Source organism: Ascaphus truei, chromosome 16 (assembly GCF_040206685.1).
Source record: "Ascaphus truei isolate aAscTru1 chromosome 16, aAscTru1.hap1, whole genome shotgun sequence".
NCBI classification, from domain to species: Eukaryota; Metazoa; Chordata; class Amphibia; order Anura; family Ascaphidae; genus Ascaphus; species Ascaphus truei.
This window is the reverse complement of record NC_134498.1, coordinates 27,497,107-27,516,388: the sequence shown is the minus strand read 5'-3', so window position 1 is coordinate 27,516,388 and position 19,282 is coordinate 27,497,107. Positions and strand designations below refer to the sequence as shown.

The window sequence follows — 19,282 nt, the reverse complement described above, 5'->3', positions numbered from 1 at the left end:
CTGGGTGACAGTGACTGGGTGGGTGGGAGACAGACTGGGTGACAGTGACAGTGACTGGGTGGGAGACAGACTGGGTGACTGTGACAGTGACTGGGTGGGTGGGAGACAGACTGGGTGACAGTGACTGGGTGGGTGACAGTGACTTACCTTGACTGGGTAGGTGCAGGTTGCCACCGGACTCTTTCCCCTCCTGCCCCCGATATCCCTGCGGCAGCTGCCCGGGAGGGGAGGTGGGCTTGGGGGTGCGGGAGGTGGGCTCGGGAGGTGGGCTCGGGAGGTGAGCACGGGAGGTGGGCTCGGGAGGTGGGCTCGGGGCGAGCGCGGGAAGCTGGCCACGGGGGGAAGCAGGCCAGAGGATTACCTGGTACTTCCCCCTCCGTCCCATGTTGGGAGTGGGGGGGGGAGGGGCCACCGCAGGAAGAGCTGGTACTTCCCCCTCCGTCCCACGTTGGGAGCGGGGCTGGGGAGGGGCCGCTGCAGGAAGAGCTGGTACTTCCCCCTCCATCCCATGTTGGGAGCGGGGGGGGGAGGGGCCGCCGCAGGAAGAGCTTGTACTTCCCCCTCCATCCCACGTTTGGAGACCTGTGCATGCGCATGTGCGTGCCGGGACCGCAGGGGAATCGCCGCCTTTTTGCTCCCGCATCGCGCCTGCCCCTCAATTTCAAATACTGAGGGGAGAGCCGCACGGACTTGCCCAAAGAGCCGCAAGTGGCTCGCGAGCCGCGGTTTCACGACCCCTGGAAAAGGGTAATGCAGTTGATGTGGTCTCCTTAGATTTTGGAAAGCTTTTGATACGGTTCCACACAAAAGGTTAGTGTACAAAATAAAGCAAATTGGACTCAGTAAAAATATTTGCACCTGGATTGAAAACTGGTTGAAGGATAGACAGAGTTGTCGTAAATGGAATTTTTCCAGGTTGGGCTAAAGTTGTGAGTTGAGTTCCTCAGGGATCGGTAGTGGGACCCTTGCTTTTTAACTTGTTTATTAATATGGATTAGATATATGGCATAGAGAGCAAAGTCTCCATCTAGATAGACTGGAAACGTGGGCAGGTAAATTGCAGGTGAGGTTTAATACAGATAAATGTAAGGTTATGCATTTAGGAAACTAGAATAAACAGGCGACTTACAAATTAAATGGGGAAAAATGTGGTGAATCTTTGATGGAGAAGGATTTAGGAGTGCTTGTAGACAGCAAGCTTAGCAATAGTGCCCAATCCCATGCAGTAGCTGCAAAGGCAAACAAGATCTTATCTTGCATTAAACGGGGAATGGATGGAAGGGAAGTAAACATAATTATGCCCCTTTATAAAGCATTAGCAAGACCACACCTTGAATATGTGGATACGGACCCGCAGGTCAGAGGTAGGGAGTAGTACACCGACCCATGCAGAGGGATCAGAGGCCTGTGATGCAGGGGTAGTCAGGTACAGTTCCGGGGTTGAGGCAGGTGGCAGGCAAAGGGTAGTCAGGTCCGGTTCTGAGGTCGAGGCAGGCAAGGGGTAGTCAGGTCCAGTTCTGAGGACAAGGCAGACGGCAGGCAATGGGTAGTCAGGTCCAAATGAGATCCAAGCACAGACAGGCAAAACAGAGGCAAAGGCCGAGCTCAGACTGAAAATATGGTCTGCTTTCCGCCTACGGTAGCAGGTCTACCCTGTGGACTAGACTGCCTCCCGGGAGGTCCCTTTCAGGTTCAATGTGCTGGACAGGATAGCTGGACAGGCGCCTGGAGACAAGTGAATAATTCGGACACAAGGTATCGTTCTCACTCACTGGTCTGATTTAATAGGCATATACATCAGTTCTTATAGCTTTTTCGGGGTGTTGTCACATAGTTACAATTCATTCAGGTTGCCGAGGTGCCATGTACACGTAACAGAAGCCAGTTGTCCTTAACAATGCCATATCCCTTTCAGCTACCCCCCAGCCGAGCTGTCGTTGCTATAGTTATCCTTAACAAAGCTATTTTCTGTTAGCTAACCCCCAGTTGCCGTGGCTATCGTACATTGCTGACAAGACAGTTTGAATATATCAGGATTCTGGTCAAACAGGATATATGGGGCTTGATCTCAGCAAGGAGCAACTATATTAGAAGTGACTTTTGCTCTCTGTGTTAAAACAGAGTTCCTATACTTTTCCCTACAGCTATACACATTGTACCTGAGCTGACAAAAATGGAGCATATATTCTTAAACATATAAACTTAGGACCCCTACCAAAATATACATTAACACAGACAGAACAAGGTACCAAATACTTTGCACGAGCAAAAACTAGTAGCAACTGACTGCGATTTAAATGCCAGAGGCAGCTGCTGGCAATGAGAACCAAAGAGAAGCTGATTTCCTGAGGGCAGAAATGCCAGGAAGCAAAATGGCCACTGTAGTACCAGTGAGGGTGTGAGGTCATATCCTGTCGGCAGCTATCTTGGATTTTCGGACAGATCCCTTATAATATGAAGTACAGTTTTGTGCACCACTCCATAGAAAAGACATTATGGAACTAGAAAAAGTACAGACAAGAGCCACCAAATTAATAAAGGGGATGGACAATCTGATTTATAAGAAAAGCTAGCGAAATTAGATTTGTTTTACATTAGAAAAGGGGCATCTATGAGGGGATATGATAACTATATACAAATATATTGGGGGCCAATACAAGGAGCTTTCAAAATAACTATTCATCCCAAGGGCAGTACAAAGGAAACAGGGTCATCCTTTAAATTTGGAGGAAAGGAAATTTCACCAACAACAAAGGAAAGGTTTGTTTTTTACAGCAGGGGTGCACAAACTTCCTGCTTTGCCCCCCCCCCCCCCGCCCCCCTTACTGCTCTCCCCGTGTCGCGCACACCTCCCTCTTACCTTAAATGTTGCGGCAAACGACGCCGCGGGGTCATGTGACATCACGTGCCGCCTTGCCATGGCGATGCGTGGCCCAACGCCGGCTCAATTCAGGTGATTTACAGAGGCCTCATGCTGAAGAGCGCACTCTCCAGTTTGTGCACCCCTGATTTACAGTAAGGGCAGTTACAATGTGGAATTCCTTACCCATGGAGACTGTGATGGCAGATACAATAGACACCTTCAAAAAAAGGTTCGACATCTTTTTAGAATGAAAAGGTATATAGAGATATACCAAATAAGTAAACATGGGAAGCATGTTGATCAAGGGCGTAATCTGATTGCCAATATTTGGAGTAGGAAGGAATTTATTTTTCCCCTTATGAGATATCATTGGATAATGTGTTACCGGGGTTTTTATTTTGCCTTCCTCTGGATCAATATACTGTAAGTACGGATATAGGATAAAGTATCTGTCATCTACATTTAGCATACTGTAGGTTGAACTTGATGGACGTGTCTTTTTTCAACCACATCTACTACAGTACTGTATGTAACTATGTAACTATACCAGGGGTGACCAACTCGAGTCCTCGAGGTTTTCAGGACATCCCTGCTTCAGCACTGGTGTCTCGGAAACTGGGCAAACGTTTGTGTTTGTGTTCACTGACAAAAGAAAACCCAAGTTCGAAAAAGTTTGCCTACTTTTTTTATTTTTTTTAAATATTACCACTTAACTACAGTTTTTTTCATCATGGTTTACAAATCCAAATCCAAATCCAAATCCAAAACCCAATCAAGTTCCAGAAAATCCCCCCCAATTTTTTTTTTTTTTTTAGAACCAAAAACTTTCCACAGGTTTCAATGACAATGTTGGAACAGTCCATCACATTGTACCCCAGAGAGAAAAGAAGCCCACTCCATCTTTACCTGGGTAATGTCCTACATGTATCTTATTGCTCTGTAACTGTACAGTATAACCATTCCTCATATATAATTGTTAATTACATGCACTGCACAAAAAAATCTAATAGGTTTAGTTGAATGGTTTCTGTTTTGGCCCAAATATTAAAACATGAACGTGATTTATATATAGGAAGCCTCAGAGAAAATGCAGAAGCTTCAAACATTTAAATTAGATTCATTTTCATCTAACAGATTTTCTTTCATTATACTGTACATGAAAACTTTAGAGGTGCCAAAAGTAAGCCAGTGGGTATTATTACAGAATGCAATAACTCAGGCTGGTTTTTATGTAATAGTAACGGGCCTGCATGCAGAACATTGCAGGAAGTGTAGGGAAAGGGTAGATGATCAATGCAATTCTCAGGCAAATGCTATTTCTGTTTCACGGTAACTTTGCCCACGTCAAAACGACACCGTGACGGCTACACTGCCGTGGGATCTAGAGTCCCGCGGGACCTGCGGCACTTTTGGATCATGTGATTGCTCATCATCGCCCCGGGTGCCAGAAATGAAAGTGATGGGGACTCCAGTTCCATTTAGATCGGGTTATTGCCCTCATGAAAATAGGCGAGTGCCTGTGATGCACGACTAGTGATGCACCGTTTGCACGACTAGTGATGCACTGTTTGCACGACTAGTGTTGCACTGTTTGCACGACTAGTGTTGCACTGTTTGCACGACTAGTGTTGCACTGTCTGCACGACTAGTGTTGCACTGTCTGCACGACTAGTGTTGCACTGTTTGCACGACTAGTGTTGCACTGTTTGCACGACTACTGTTGCACTGTTTGCACGACTAGTGTTGCACTGTTTGCACGACTAGTGTTGCACTGTTTGCACGACTAGTGTTGCACTGTCTGCACGACTAGTGATGCACTGTTTGAACCACTATGACAGTGTAGCATTGCAGCAAACATGTATAACTGGAAAGGTGCCACTGAGTATTTTTATTGTTGTCAAAACCCTTAGAGAGTTAATGCTTTTAAGGCAGGGATAGCCAACTCCAGTCCTCAAGGGCCACCAACAGGTCAGGTTTTTAGGATATCCCAGCTTCAGCACAGGTGGCTCAATCAGAGGCTCAGTTGAAGACTGAGCCTCTGATTGAGCTACCTGTGCTGAAGCAAGGACCGATTGAGCCACCTGTGCTGAAGCAGGGACCGATTGAGCCACCTGTGCTGAAGCAGGGACCGATTGAGCCACCTGTGCTGAAGCAGGGATTTCCTGAAAAACCTGACCTGTTGGTGGCCCTTTAGGACTGGTGTTGGCCACCCCTGCTTTAAGTGCTTGATTTGAATAGATTTTGTAAGGGGTGGCGTATGAGCCGATCATTTTGGCCTTCATAAAATAGATGTAGCAGGAATTAAAAATATATATAAAAAACCATGGTTGGGTAGATTGCTGTATATATGGTCCAGATATGCAAGAGTGAGAAGCAAATGATAACATTAATGTATGAGGACGAGGAGAGCAGAAGCTACCAACTCTGTAGCACACATGCAAATACAAAGGTGTCGCAAAAGACTCCGATTTCTGGCTAATAACCAGGCTTCTGCCGTTACAGGAATGCGAGTCAAACCCTGACCTTTAAAAGAAGCGGAAACAGAATATCAGGGCGGGAATCAGACTATATTATTTATAATAATGAAACGCACCGAGCTAGGGATGTGAGGGAACACTGTACATTTACCAGCGCACAATGATTTAACCTCCATGACTTTGCTGTGAGGGAGCCAACAGTATTAATTAGGCCGCGTTTCATTTGCATGTAACACATAGCCTTTCTATTAATAGAGACATCATTCAGGTCCATACAAAACAAAAATATATGTGGGAGCTAGATAAAGGCCAGCAAATTATCATATTAAGCCAAATAAATGCTAGCCGGAGATTACAGAACTATAGTATACAGCAACACCGCCTGCGGGTCCATCGGAGCCGATCGTGTTACCCAGACATCCAGGGAACCCCGCTTCCAGAGATATTTCTAGGTTTTTGGGTCCTAGTTTGAATCAAATACTACAAACATGGCCACTACGGTCACCAATTGAAAGCTGCGACGTCATCTCCTGATGTCGCAACTTTTCTATTGGTCGCCAGTGCGTGCCCTGACCCCGGCGGCCATATTGTTTCCCAAGTTGCCTGGTGGATTCCCGATTCAGTGCGGGCTCGCCACTCCTGAACTTGGGGGTTCCCAGACGTATCCCCATCCCACCCCCGAGTTCAGAGAGCACAAAATAATTATTTATTGTCCGGATCACTGCGTGAATGAGTTTGACATGTGCCAATTGTGTGCCAAACCTGCTGCTTGTGATGCTCACAACATACATATGTGTTCCCCCTGTTACTCTAATGCACTGATGCAATAGACACATATCCCCCTGTGAATATACAGAAGAGAATAGGGCAGTGTGTATCCTTTCGCCGTATCACTGAATTTACCTTTGCACAGGGACATATCTTTGTGATGTGGATGTGACAATAGGGAATCTATTCTAAATTAGCTGTTCACTATGTATTACCCTAGTGTTTCTGCACCCCTGGCAGGTTTGGCAGAGTATGGGAACTGTGGGGCTTGCGTGTGTGGGGCTTGCGCGTGTGTGTTTTATGGAGGGTGAAAAAGGTGACAAAAACACTGCACCGTAAAGCATAAAGCAAATAAAAAGATCACTTGTGAGCACATTCACATGTCTTAGACAGGTCTGCAACCCTGCTTTTCGCCATTATCACCTAGCATATAGTGCTTCCACTGCAGCAAGGGATTCTGGGAAATGACATGCAAGTGGCGTTTTAAGTTCAACCACGAATCAATCATGTGAGTTAACATAAGGGGATTTCAAATAATAACTGATTTGATATAACAACTATATAGGATCTTCAGTGCCGCATACAGGGCCCTCTCCCCGCTCCTGGCTGCCTGTATACAATCCTAACTCACTATGCAATTTAGAAAGCTTGAAAATGGCAATGCTGTGAAATAAGGAATGTCTTTGTGCTCTATGAAGATAATATACAATGACAAGGTCAGCTAGAGTATCCCATGCAGCCAGCAATCTGACGTTACCGCCGCAGTTGGCTTGCTGCTAGAAACATCAAGGCAAATGGTTTTCCTTCAACACATTTAAGGATGTTAAAACATCAAGAATAAAAATGGAAACGGTCTGCTATTTTAACAAACATAAACAATAATACTTTTTCCCTCTTATGTGCAGTAGCACCGTGCATAGCATTTTGCAGAAACAAGTATTAAACTGCAATAGTTGCACAGAAACCCCCAAATATATTTGTAGGTGCCAGTGTGGGTGTAGGCCTCCTCGGCGATGAGAAGTGGAGGGTGAACCCCTAGTTTTTCATAGCACTTCCATAGCATTGCCAATTATACTTGGTTTTGTTGCTTACTTCGGACAGTATACATCAGTCTCTCAAATAGTGTGTATAAAAATAAAGCAAAAATGTTTTCGGTTGGTTGTGTATATACAGTATGAGGTGTGTGTGTATATACAGTATGAGGTGTGTGTGTATATACAGTATGGGGTGTGTGTGTATATACAGCATGAGGTGTGTGTGTGTATATACAGTATGAGGTGTGTGTGTGTGTGTGTGTGTGTGTATATACAGTATGAGGTGTGTGTATATACAGTATGAGGTGTGTGTATATACAGTATGAGGTGTGTGTGTGTATACAGTATGAGGTGTGTGTGTATATACAGTATGAGGTGTGTGTGTATACAGTATGAGGTGTGTGTATATACAGTATGAGGTGTGTGTGTATATACAGTATGAGGTGTGTGTATATACAGTATGAGGTGTGTGTATATACAGTATGAGGTGGGTGTGTATACAGTATGAGGTGTGTGTGTATATACAGTATGAGGTGTGTGTGTATACAGTATGAGGTGTGTGTATATACAGTATGAGGTGTGTGTGTATATTCAGTATGAGGTGTGTGTGTGTATATATACAGTATGAGGTGTGTGTGTATATTCAGTATGAGGTGTGTGTGTGTATATATACAGTATGAGGTGTGTGTGTGTATATACAGTATGAGGTGTGTGTGTATACAGTATGAGGTGGGTGTGTACATATAGTATGAGGTGTGTGTGTACATACAGTATGAGGTGTGTGTGTGTGCATACAGTATGAGGTGTGTGTATTGTGACATAGTCCAAAGATGTTAGGCAGCTTTCTGCCCCGTTTTAGGTCAGAAAGTGCAGGAATAGTTAAAAATGATCCGTTCCACAGCTTCACATTAACTCAGGCAGCTGGATGGAAAATCCAGACCACAGATTACAATGGCTCTAGTTCTCCCTCACCTGCTCTTCTAATCACATGCACAGGTATTTAGAAAAGAGAGGTTTTGCATTTCAGTCTCTCTCCTTAGAGCCTGGAGGCTGGGGGTATCGCTGCTCCCCGGAATCCAGTTCGGGGTGGACAGCCCCTCCAAGTATCACAGTACCAGAGGATTTGCCTGGACACTTGGGACCGTGTTCCCACCACGAACAGATAAGACAAAACAAATGTTTATTGCTGTTGCTAAAAGACTGTGCTGTATCTAGTGACCCTAAATGAGAGGGCATTGTTTTAAGCTGGGGAACCAGGTTAGTTGGCCCAGTTAGTTCGCAGTTAGAGGCTGATTCTGATGTGTAGTTAGTTCCCTGAAAGGGATAGGATTTCTTTATATGATTTGGTTTTTATTTCTTAAAAGTGACACTGTGTGAAATGCTATGACACTGATATAAGTGAACTGCTGAATGAAAATGTCTGAGTGCCTCTAACCTACACATGTTAAAGCTGCAGTACCTTACTTGGATGAAAATAAAGCAGGCAGAAGCCTGACTTAAGCAATATAATACTTTGCATGATCCTGTTTGTTGTATAATTAACCCTAGAAGACTGTGTCGGGAAGAACCCAGACAGACGTCAGCACTACAAAAGAGGGGCGTTTGTCACAGTATATACAGTATATACAGTATGAGGTGTGTGTATATATAGTATGAAGTGTGTGTGTATATACAGTATGAGCTGTGTGTGTATATATACAGTATGAGGTGTGTGTATATACACAGTATGAGGTGTGTGTATATACAGTATGAGGTGTGTGTGTATATACAGTATGAGGTGTGTGTATATACAGTATGAGGTGTGTGTATATACAGTATGAGGTGTGTGTGTATATACAGTATGAGGTGTGTGTGTATGTACAGTATGAGGTGTGTGTATATACAGTATGAGGTGTGTGTGTGTATACAGTATGAGGCACAAGGAAACATGTTCATTAAGTTACTTACATTTGATAAAGGTCATTAGCCAGATGAGTGTACATCAGCTTGGTCTTGGCACACCTTTGAATGCAAATACAAAATTATTTGATACACACCATTATAATATGTGCTTCAGGTATTGTACTTCTAATAAATGTGGGCATTTGGGTCTGAGACATTATACTTTATAGAGTTTGGTAGAAAATTTTATTTTGACTCATTTTATTTCTTTTTAGTATTTCTAGTAACCAGCTGAATGCTCAGAAGGCCTTTACTGCACTACTCTTACCTAAAGACATTAAACCATTGAGGGCCCTTATTACATACTGTATCATTTTGGGAAGAGAAACCCAACCCAAGTAACTGTTATGGGCTACCACACCAGCAACCGGACATCCTTTGAAAAGTAACAAAACAATGAGTGTTCCTTGCATGGAGTATGAAAAGAGAATTGTTTTGTAGAAATCTAATACCAAAACAAATACCCACACATACCAGTTTCCAATGTATTTATCGTTGGCATCACAGGTGAGCTAAAATGTCAGTCTGTTTGGACTCCTATCACAGAGGACACTTGGATTGTTGGATCATATCGAATGGGATTGTTGCAAATTGACAGAATCTGTCTATTAAATTCAGAAAAGTAGTTGCAGAAACACAGATTGTGTCTTGTTTATAACTAAACACACTAATGGTACCCAAGGTTACACAGTCATTTCTTTGTTTGCCTGTCGGACAGAGATATGTAATATACTGATAAAATAACGAGCTTTCTAGAGACAGATTAATAGTCGTGGATAGATATCGGGGAAAGCCACACGCTGGATTTTAACTTGATCTAATCTACACACAACAGATTTTCTTTGAACAGCTATCTTTACATGTGCAGAGCATGATCTAATTGGATCTTGGTTTGTCTCCAGGTGACATGAGGCCTGTTTCAATGCCAACAGAGTACAGCTGGATAGGGGAATCGAAGGAGCCCAATATGTACAAGAGAGGCAGCCGAGGTGAGTACTGTATGACCTCCTCATGGGTTCAACTCAAATATTTTGCTCCAGTCTACGGTTGTACAGACATATTTTTAAACTGAGGCCTAATCTGGTCTGTGTTAAACGAAGCACGTATACCGTTATATATTTTGGACTGTCTGTACTTGGCCCAAGGGCCATATTTACTAGCATTGCTATGCCAAAAGATAAGTCTCACAATGAAAGACACCTTACAGCAGGAGCGGCCAACTCCAGTCCCCAAGAGCTACCAATAGGTCAGGTTTTCAGGATATCCCAGCTGCAGCACAGGTGGCTCAAGTAGTGGCTCAGTCTCTGACTTCACCAGCTGTGCTGAAGCAGGGATATCCTGAAAGCACTGACCTGTTGGTGGCCCTTGGAGACTGGAGATGGCCCTTCCTGCCTTACAGCCTATCCACTTGCCAATATTGCAGTTCAATGAATAACCCCCATTATCATGGGGGGTACCCCAGGGGGGCAGGAGAATTTCTAGGGGGGGGAACAGGCGGTTACTGAGGCCCCACGCTCTTCCCGACAGCATTTAAATTAAATGCCAGGGGCGGAGTGAGGCCTCTGTAACTCACCTGCTCTCTGCCGGGTCTTCAGCGACGCGTCGCCATAGCAATATGACGTCACGCATCGCCATGGCAATGCGGGTCAAAGGAGGCGCCAGGGTCACGTGACTTCATTGGAGAGGGGGAAGGGGCGAACGCTGTAGCTCCCGGGCAGGGGGACGCAGCTCATGAAGTTTGCGCACCCCTGTCCTAAGTGGTACTTTGCCAGAAGACATCTTCTGGCTCCAGGGGACACCTTACGCCCCATTCACTTGAAGATATGTTCCGGTGTTACAAGGTGTCTCATGGAATAGTGCCACATATTAAATGTGGGATGCTGCTGAAAGTCGGGTATCTTTAGGATTCACTTTAATATTACAAAGCTTTGTAATAGCGTGGGAAGTTGTCTGTCAATATCACGATGCCCACTCATGCTATTAGTAGCTCAGTCGTGTTAAGCAATGTTTCTTTGAACATACTGTAAAAGTTTTACAGAGGTTTTCTGGCGATTCTAGTACATACTGTCCTGATTCTGGATTACAAAATATAGGTGTATATTTTAGGTTAAAGACAGATTATACCAATATGAACTGACTCACACTTTTGGGGGTGCTGACACGCAAAACTCATAGGCACCTATTCTCGTAGCGCCGAAGTTGTCAATACCAAACCACACGGTTTGACATGTTCAGCAGTAGTGGAATGAAATGCGAGAAAAAACCCCTATTCTCTGTTGAAAACCGCTTCTTCTAAACCGCTTCTATAAACAGTGACAAACCGCCGGATTGCGCGTGCGTTAGAAGCGGAATGACCCGAGGTGATAACTCCATCCCCGGTCTGATTTATGGGTTTTGCTCTCTCAGCCAAACCTATATTTAAACCTCTGGATGGGACTCGCATTACCAATCCGTGAAACAAATGCAAGTTTGAGAAGCAGTTTACATAACAGAGCTACGAGAATCGCAGTTGTCAAAAAATGCAGGTCGGAGGCGTTTCTGACAAACCGATCGGATTGGCAGAGCCGGAGTGAAACCACTTCTAAACAAGCCTTTTAAACACAGATTGGACTTGCGAGAAGGGCTGACAGAATAGCAGAGCGTGCCCATCCCATCGGAAAGGGCACCTTAGGAGCTACGAGAATAAGCCCCATTGAATTCTGCTTAGGTTCTGCACTGCAATTATAAAATAAATCCTTGCTTATGCATCTGAACACGTGTTATATGAAAGTAAAATTCACATTTGTAATGACATGTGTTCCATCAGGACCAGGGACTCGGATGGTTAAGCATTACACCCCTGACTTGCACGCAGAAGCAATACTTCAAATTCACCGTCTAAGGTCCACAGAGCGCTGCTACTGTCAGATGACCTTAATCAGTACTGGGCGTTATTTTCCCTGAGGTTAATGCCTACGGCATCCACAAAGCAAAAAAATGATATGCAACAACAATGGCCAGGTTTAACATCACGTTATTGTAGCAGGACCTTTCCTTCCAATAAAGTGACATCAAGCCTGAAATAGGGTTTTTACTAAAGTTAAAAAGACGAGGAAAGGAGGGTTAAATCATACCTAGCTGTGGTGTTACACCCATCCAGACCCTGTAAAAGCTCTATCCCAGGGTCTGGATGTGAGTAACGCCAGGTATAAGTATGACATACCTAATGTAACATAAAGTCCCCGTATTAACCTGAACGGACCTTTGTGGTTAGGCGTTGCTTGGAGGAACGCTTCTTTGTACGTCATTATCACGAACAGCCATTATAGTAAACACAATGCTGTTTCCAGGAGTCAACGTGAATTAATTAAGGCGTACGTTAAGGCAGCGGTGCGCAAACTGGGGGATTAATTTAATGCTGGGGGATAGCGTGAGGCCTCTGCAACACTCCACTTAGCAAGGTTCAGCGGCTGTGTGATGCGTCGCCATGGCAACGCAGCGGCAAATGACGTCGCTGGGACCATGTGGTGTCGTCACATGACCCGTCGCCATGGCAAATGACGCCGCGGGGTCATGGCGTGATGTCATATGAGCCCCGCAGGCTGGAAAGCAAGGTGGGGGGGGCCGCAAGAACTGGGGAGATGAGTCAGCAGCGAATAGTTTGCACACCCCTGTGTTAGGGCATAAGGTGACTTAGGTTAATGTCATGTCACTTAACGTAGCTTTGTGGTTCTAGGCCTAAATTGTTTGCGAAGCATTTATTAATACGGCAGCACCTGACAGCGAAACTAATACGGCGCTGCCGCTTATAGAGAAGACATAGCTCGGAGGGCTCTGCGTGTCAAGGCAAAATGTTGGCGCAAAATCGTTATTTTGTTGCAACTCGCGCTGGAATACACCTGCGACTGGCAGTGTCTATGTATTAATCCAGCCTGCGTCATTTTCAGGTATTTCAGCGTCTGCCTGGGATGAGTTACGTGGAAGGAGTTAGGGCGGGGCAGATTTGCATATTGGCGCAGGGCTATGTATTAGGAAATGTGCGTTACTTTTCTTAATGTTTTTCTGCGCTGGTTTTCTCCGTCCCTTTAAAGATGGCGTTAGTCTTTTTGAGTGCAGAATACTAGCGTGCACCAAATTCTACAAGAGTAGAAATACACGTAATAAATATGACGCAGCAAAAAAAACGAACGTCTTCATGTGTAGAGTCGGGAGGGCCTTATATCATACAGTCCGAATGGGATGGTCACCATTGACGAAAGGTAATTTTCGGATCATTGCAGCTTTGAATGGATATAGATCTACAGCCGGGATGCAAAAACTGAGGGGCGTGACATTTTCTGGGGGAGGTGCGGCACTCACAGAGGCCCCACGCTCTTCCCCAAAGCAATTAAATGCCAGGGGATCGCGCAAGGCCTCTGTAACCTCCCTTACCTTATCTTCGGCGGATTCTGGCGATGCGTCGCCATGGCTACGCGGCTTCAAAGAGCAGCAGGGCCACATGACGCTTAAACGTTTGCGTACCCCTGATCTATAGTACTGTCCTATAAAAAATATATACTACATAGGAAAAAGTAATCCCAGTTATGGTCCCTCAAGAGTACTCAGGTGGTGAAGTGATAAGGTAGTTGGCAATTAGCATTTAATATATGTCCGTTAAAATAACTGAGGATGACCAATTGACGCTTGGTAAAAAGTAATAAATAACAATGAAGTAACTAAATGAACATGCCCAATGTGACAGCCAATGATTGATATATACAGATAGTGTAGTATATTTAAGGACCCTAGGGGAAATTAGAGTGAATCCCCTGGTGTGAGATGGAGTAAGTAGCACTTGCTATAGGTGTCTATGGTCAAGAAATAAATATCCAGGTAAGACACTAGTTAGGCTACAATACAAATCTATGTGGTTTAGATATGAAAATAGTGGCTTACTGGATGGCTGGAAACAGTGTCACTATAAAGAAACAATGTACATTCACCACATCGGATGCTCTAGGGGCTCGTGCAGGCTGAGAGCGAGCACGCATGCGCGCTCGGTGCGATCAAACACATTGCGACAATGTGTTTGACCAGCATGCACGTGCCCATGAGCGTTTAACGCTCAGGTTCTTGGCGAGGCAAATTGTTATGAATATGTTGCGTAGCCAATGAGGGCGACAGCTAACGTGACGTCACAGGCACACCGCCCCCCCCCCCCACTCCACGTGCGCAACTACGCTGGACACAAATCGCCCCTGCTCTCACCGCAGGGCGCTCGAGCGAGATTGTGCTCGCTCCCAGCCTGGCCTTAGCCTTAGCCTTCCCCTGCGCCCCCCTGCTTGCTCTCCCCCCGTTCTCCCGCCCCCTCCTCTTACCTTGTCTCCATTGTAAAATGACGCCGAAGGGTCAATTAACGCTGCATTACCATGGAAACGCGTTACCCGAAGCCGTCGGAGACAAGGTAAGAAAACTTACAGAGGCCTTGTGTGGTCCCCCCGTCACTTAATTTAATTGCTTTGGGGAAGAGCGCAGGCATCTGTAAGTGCCGCACCCTCCCCAGAAAATCTTGCGCCCCCTAGCTTGTGCACCCCTCCTCTAAGGAGCAGTAAAAGTCACGGAAAGCTGTTACTGTTGCATATATCTATACTCGGGTCCTGTGTCACATGCTGCACCGTTCAGCAACCTGGGTCCATTGGAAACGTTTCCTGGTACATCACTAACAAGACAGGGATTTCCCTTCTTGGGCTGTCTGTCCAATGTGCTCCATACTATTCAGACCAATCACTACTTTTGGGCTGTATACTGCAACAATAACAGCTTTCAATGCCCTTTACTGAGTCTGTTTCTTAGAGCAGGGGTGCGCAATCTTTCCCCCCTGTGCCCCCTTGCCTGCTCTCCTCCCCATGTTCGCGTCCCGGCGTCAGGGTCATGTGACATTATGTTGCAATGGCAACGCGCTGCCATGTGACGCCCCCAACGGTTACCATGACGACGCATCACTGGAAGCCAAGGTAAGTTGGTTACAGAGGCCTTGTGCGGTACACGGCATTTAATTTAAATGCCTTGAGGGAGAGCGCGGGACCTCTGTAACCGTGGCACCCCCCCCCCCCCCTATGCCCACCCCTGCCTTAGAGCATCCGATGTGGTGAATGTACATTGTTACTTTATAGTGACACTGTTTCCAGCTGAGTTACCATTGTGCAGTTACACCTGAACAAGCTGTGGGCTGTGGGCTGTAGAGAATGCCACAAGGCTTCGGTCAGAATCCTTTTGATCAGCACAGATAAGTGGTGGCTGCTTAGTAAAATAGCATGAAGACCATGAAGTAGGTTTCCTCTTACCCTTTTGTTTCTGCTCTTTTCCCCCCCCCCCTTTCAACAACTGACTCTGAGAATTCTCTCTTGCGATACCTGAGTGATGACAAAATCCTAGTGATACAAGAAGAGCCGGTTACGCAGAAGGACAACAAGAGGGATACAGGGCGCAGGTCCAGGAAAAAAGGCAAAAACCCCGGCAGCCCAAGCTATCCCATAAGCCCCTCAATGTTGACCTCCGCAGGGCGGTTGGATCCTGGTCAGCAAGAGGCTTTGAATTTTTCACTGGCTGAGAGCAACACAGTTCCACTTTACCACGTGAGTACCAAAAAATAATACAGAGCAGATGTGGCCAACGGCCAGACCTCAAGAGCCGCCAACAGGTCAGGTTTTCTGGATATCCCTGGGTCAGCACAGGTGGCTCGATGATTGAGCCACCTGTGCTGAAGCAGGGATATCCATAAAACCTGACCTGTTGGTGGCCCTTAAGGACTGGAGTTGGCCACCCCTGGTATAGAGCATTGTTGTAAATGAGTTTGGCAAAGGCATGCAAGTGGAAAATAACGGCGCCCCTAATCATGCCTTAAATCGTTCTCCTATGTAGATGTGAATGTTCCAATTTGGTGACAGTACAAAAGTATGTAGAGAAATGTGGTGTTCGAGGGAAGATGGGTTGTCTGTGTTTAGTTTTACCTTCACTTTCCCGTTACAAAGTTAAACGCATTGATTATGTCAGGTTGTTTTTATCATTGTACAACCCAAATGTTAACACTCAACAGGGATGGTGGCGCTGAATAATTATTTCACTTTCACTAGGAGAGGCATTATATCTTCTCATTAGTCACCTCTTTCCCTGCTCAGTCTTGTCACCTCCTGTTAAATACTTCCTTTACATGTAATGCAGGCACTAAAGGACTGAATTGAAAATCCTCCTCTCTCTGCTCTTGATTCATAACTGCTTTGGACCCTCTGCCTCAAATTCTTTCCCACTTAGTGTGGGCTATGTATTAAGGTTTCCCTAACTCATACTGAGGCCGAGAACGGTATTGCTTTCAATTGCATTGTTTTTATTCTAGCACCCCCTGTCTTCCTTCCTCTTCCCTTTCTAAGGCTGCGCTTACACAGTCGCCATTGCGAAAGTTGTATTTCAGATTCTAGAGACGTCGCTGGCTGCAAGGCCAGCGACGTCAGCAAGGGGGAAGGCAGATGGGCAGAGAAGCTCCCTGATTGGCTTATAGCCAGTCACATGTGGAGACCGTCTCTCCAAAAATCAAATTCCACTGTCTACCAGAATTTTGGTTGCGCTGTTGCTGTGTCGCGTCCACTATAAGCGCCAACGACAATGCATTTGTTTTGACACAACGTGCTGTCGCCATCGCCGGCACTATAAGCGCAGCCTAACCTAGCTGCTGGAGGTGTAGCATGGGGAAGAGAGATGTTCTATTATGGTGTTGGGAGAAATCACCCAAGGCATTATTTCAGACAAGAGGGTAAAAGGTTAGAGCAGTTGTGAAACTGAAGGCATTACTACAGAGAGGGCCACTCACCCAGTCCTCCTACTCCATGGTGCTTCACAAGTCTTGTGTTTAGGTGCCCCGGTCATGTCACGCGGGACATTTACATGCATAGGAGATACCAATACCCCATAAGGGGGCCTGAATCTCGGGAAGCATGGGGTCGCCGGACCTGAAATCAACGCGGTTCTGCTCCGTAGACCTCCTGCTACAATACACTAGTAATAAAATTAAAATATGTAATAACTACCAATACACAACCGGCCTCCTGTGCCCCCACATAAAACCATTATTTATTAATTTTAACATGGGATTGATAACATAGGCCGGCGGGTGTCCCCGGGTGGTCCCCACCGGTGCCTGGGGGTCCTCAAAGTGGTCCCCGCAGGTGTCTTGGGGCCCTCGGGTGGTTCCCACGGGTGTCCGTGGGCCCCACAGGCTGGCCTACAGTACCAACCCTGTTGTAAAATAAATAAAGATGGCATCCATATCAATATATACACACCCCACCCACCAAACACATCATACATCATACAGTACAGTAATGGGCAAAATAACTATTATCCAGATATGGATAATAGCTCAGTTGCCCATTATTAAATCAAACATTAGCAAGCCAGCATAAATACAGTAAATAAAAACCATTCTACTTACCCCTGCCTCCATGAAGGGCGTCCCCATCAGCATACTGCAGTGATTACTATAGTGATTATAGGGGTTAAACCACCTCCCCAACTACCCACCCAGGAGGCCTAACCACCCTCCCCAGGCAACTACTCTCCCCCCCCTCCACCCATTCATTGGCACAGTGGGTACATCATGCCCATATAATATGGGCATGATTTAACACTATGCCAGTCAATGCTCAACCTACAAAAAAAAATCAATCCCCAACAATATCCAATGCAATCCAAACAATCACCAAATAAATAAAAATACACAAGTAAACACAACAACATTACAAACAATCAATTAATCAAATACCAAATTAACACCAGAATGTTCCTTCCAACACCAAAACAAAACCATCAATAATTAAAATAAATCTCCAAATAAACACCATCATTGAAAATCAAAACACAAAAAATAAACAACTATTAAAATCAAAGAAACCCCAGAAAGGAACATTTAAAACCACCACCAAAAATGGCAAAATACAACATGAAAACGCAAAATACATACAGTAGCATAGAAATAGAAAAAAAGACCCCTCGCCCATTCCTCAGAAACCTTCCCACTACATGGAGAACTTTTGACACTAAGCCACAAGGAACATGTGAGGAGTTTACTTTACTATATTTACTTTTATAGAGTGCTGGTCCAATCTTAAAAAAAATGTTAAATGTAGGTGAACTTCAACCGCAAAGTTTTGTATATTAGCACTGATATACTGTACGTCAAGAAAGGAAACCTGTCTGACTAAGCCGAATAATAACACTTGTACATCCTATGTGAAACTACGAGACGCTGTGGAACTGTGAAACTCATCAGAACTGTGAAAATAATGGTTAGATTACTGCAAAGTATCTTCAGTAGAATGTTTTGATTACTGTCAGCTGAACATTGATTTATTTTTGCCTCTAAAAGTACAGATATATTCCACTTAAACTAGTAGGCCGTCTTTCTGTCGCCACGGTCTGTTTTAACTTACACTGTCCAATTTCCCCTTTTCCCAATTTCCCCTTTTCTGTGCTGCTCTAAGGCTTCGGATATATTAGGCACGCGCATGTAGCTTGAGTGATCTGTGGCCTTTGGAATTTCTAGCACGCGTGCGACGGGGAGGCGTGGCGGAACCATGACATCACGAGGCTGGTTCGCCCTCATTGGCTGAACCACTCACGTGACCCGGCCGTCGCTCGACAAACACAAAATTGTTTGTCTCGCGCAAACTCTGCCGCGCCATCGCACGCTCTGTGGCCTGCCTCATTGAGGTGCGGCCTTTTGTCCGCGCCGCTCACGCAGTATGGATGCGGCCTTATGCTTTATCTCATGGTCTTTTGCCCAGTTCTTTCAATACTTACCTATATTTAAAGCAGTGAGGTGAATGTATTAAGAAGAGCAGATTGGATAGAGGCAGAGGGATTGCGGTACCCTTGCTCTTTTGTACTGCTTGGTGGCTTACACACGGAGTACCATCATGCAGAGAGACCAAGTGGCATTAGAAATGACTTGCAAAGCATCTTTCAGACTTTCCCTTCAGTTCTCACTGTCACATCTCTTGAAGCCATCCCATAGAATAGAAAATGACAGACCAATCTAGTATGTCTCAAAGAGACTCTGGTTTTCTAGGACAGGGGTGCGCAAACTTTTCAGTCTGCGCCCACCTGCCTGCTCACCTCCCGCCTTACCTTGTCTTCGGCGTCAAAAGAGATGTAATTCCTAAACCCTTCCTCCAATTTGGATGTGAATA

General features: G+C 45.4%; 1 protein-coding gene across 5 annotated transcripts in view; it reads left to right on the top strand.

Annotated features, from left to right (window-relative positions):
- LOC142467326 (connector enhancer of kinase suppressor of ras 2-like) overlaps positions 1 to 19,282 on the top strand; it is a 497,579-nt gene that overhangs the window by 380,940 nt on the left and 97,357 nt on the right. For all 5 annotated transcript variants that reach the window (XR_012788363.1, XM_075572875.1, XM_075572877.1 and 2 more), the window contains exons 12-13: positions 9,986 to 10,072; positions 15,429 to 15,676. Coding sequence is in view for 4 of the 5 variants with exons in the window: in XM_075572875.1 (XP_075428990.1) it covers positions 9,986 to 10,072; positions 15,429 to 15,676 (335 nt within the window). In the remaining variant the exon portion in view is untranslated. The remainder of the gene's footprint in view (positions 1 to 9,985; positions 10,073 to 15,428; positions 15,677 to 19,282) is intronic.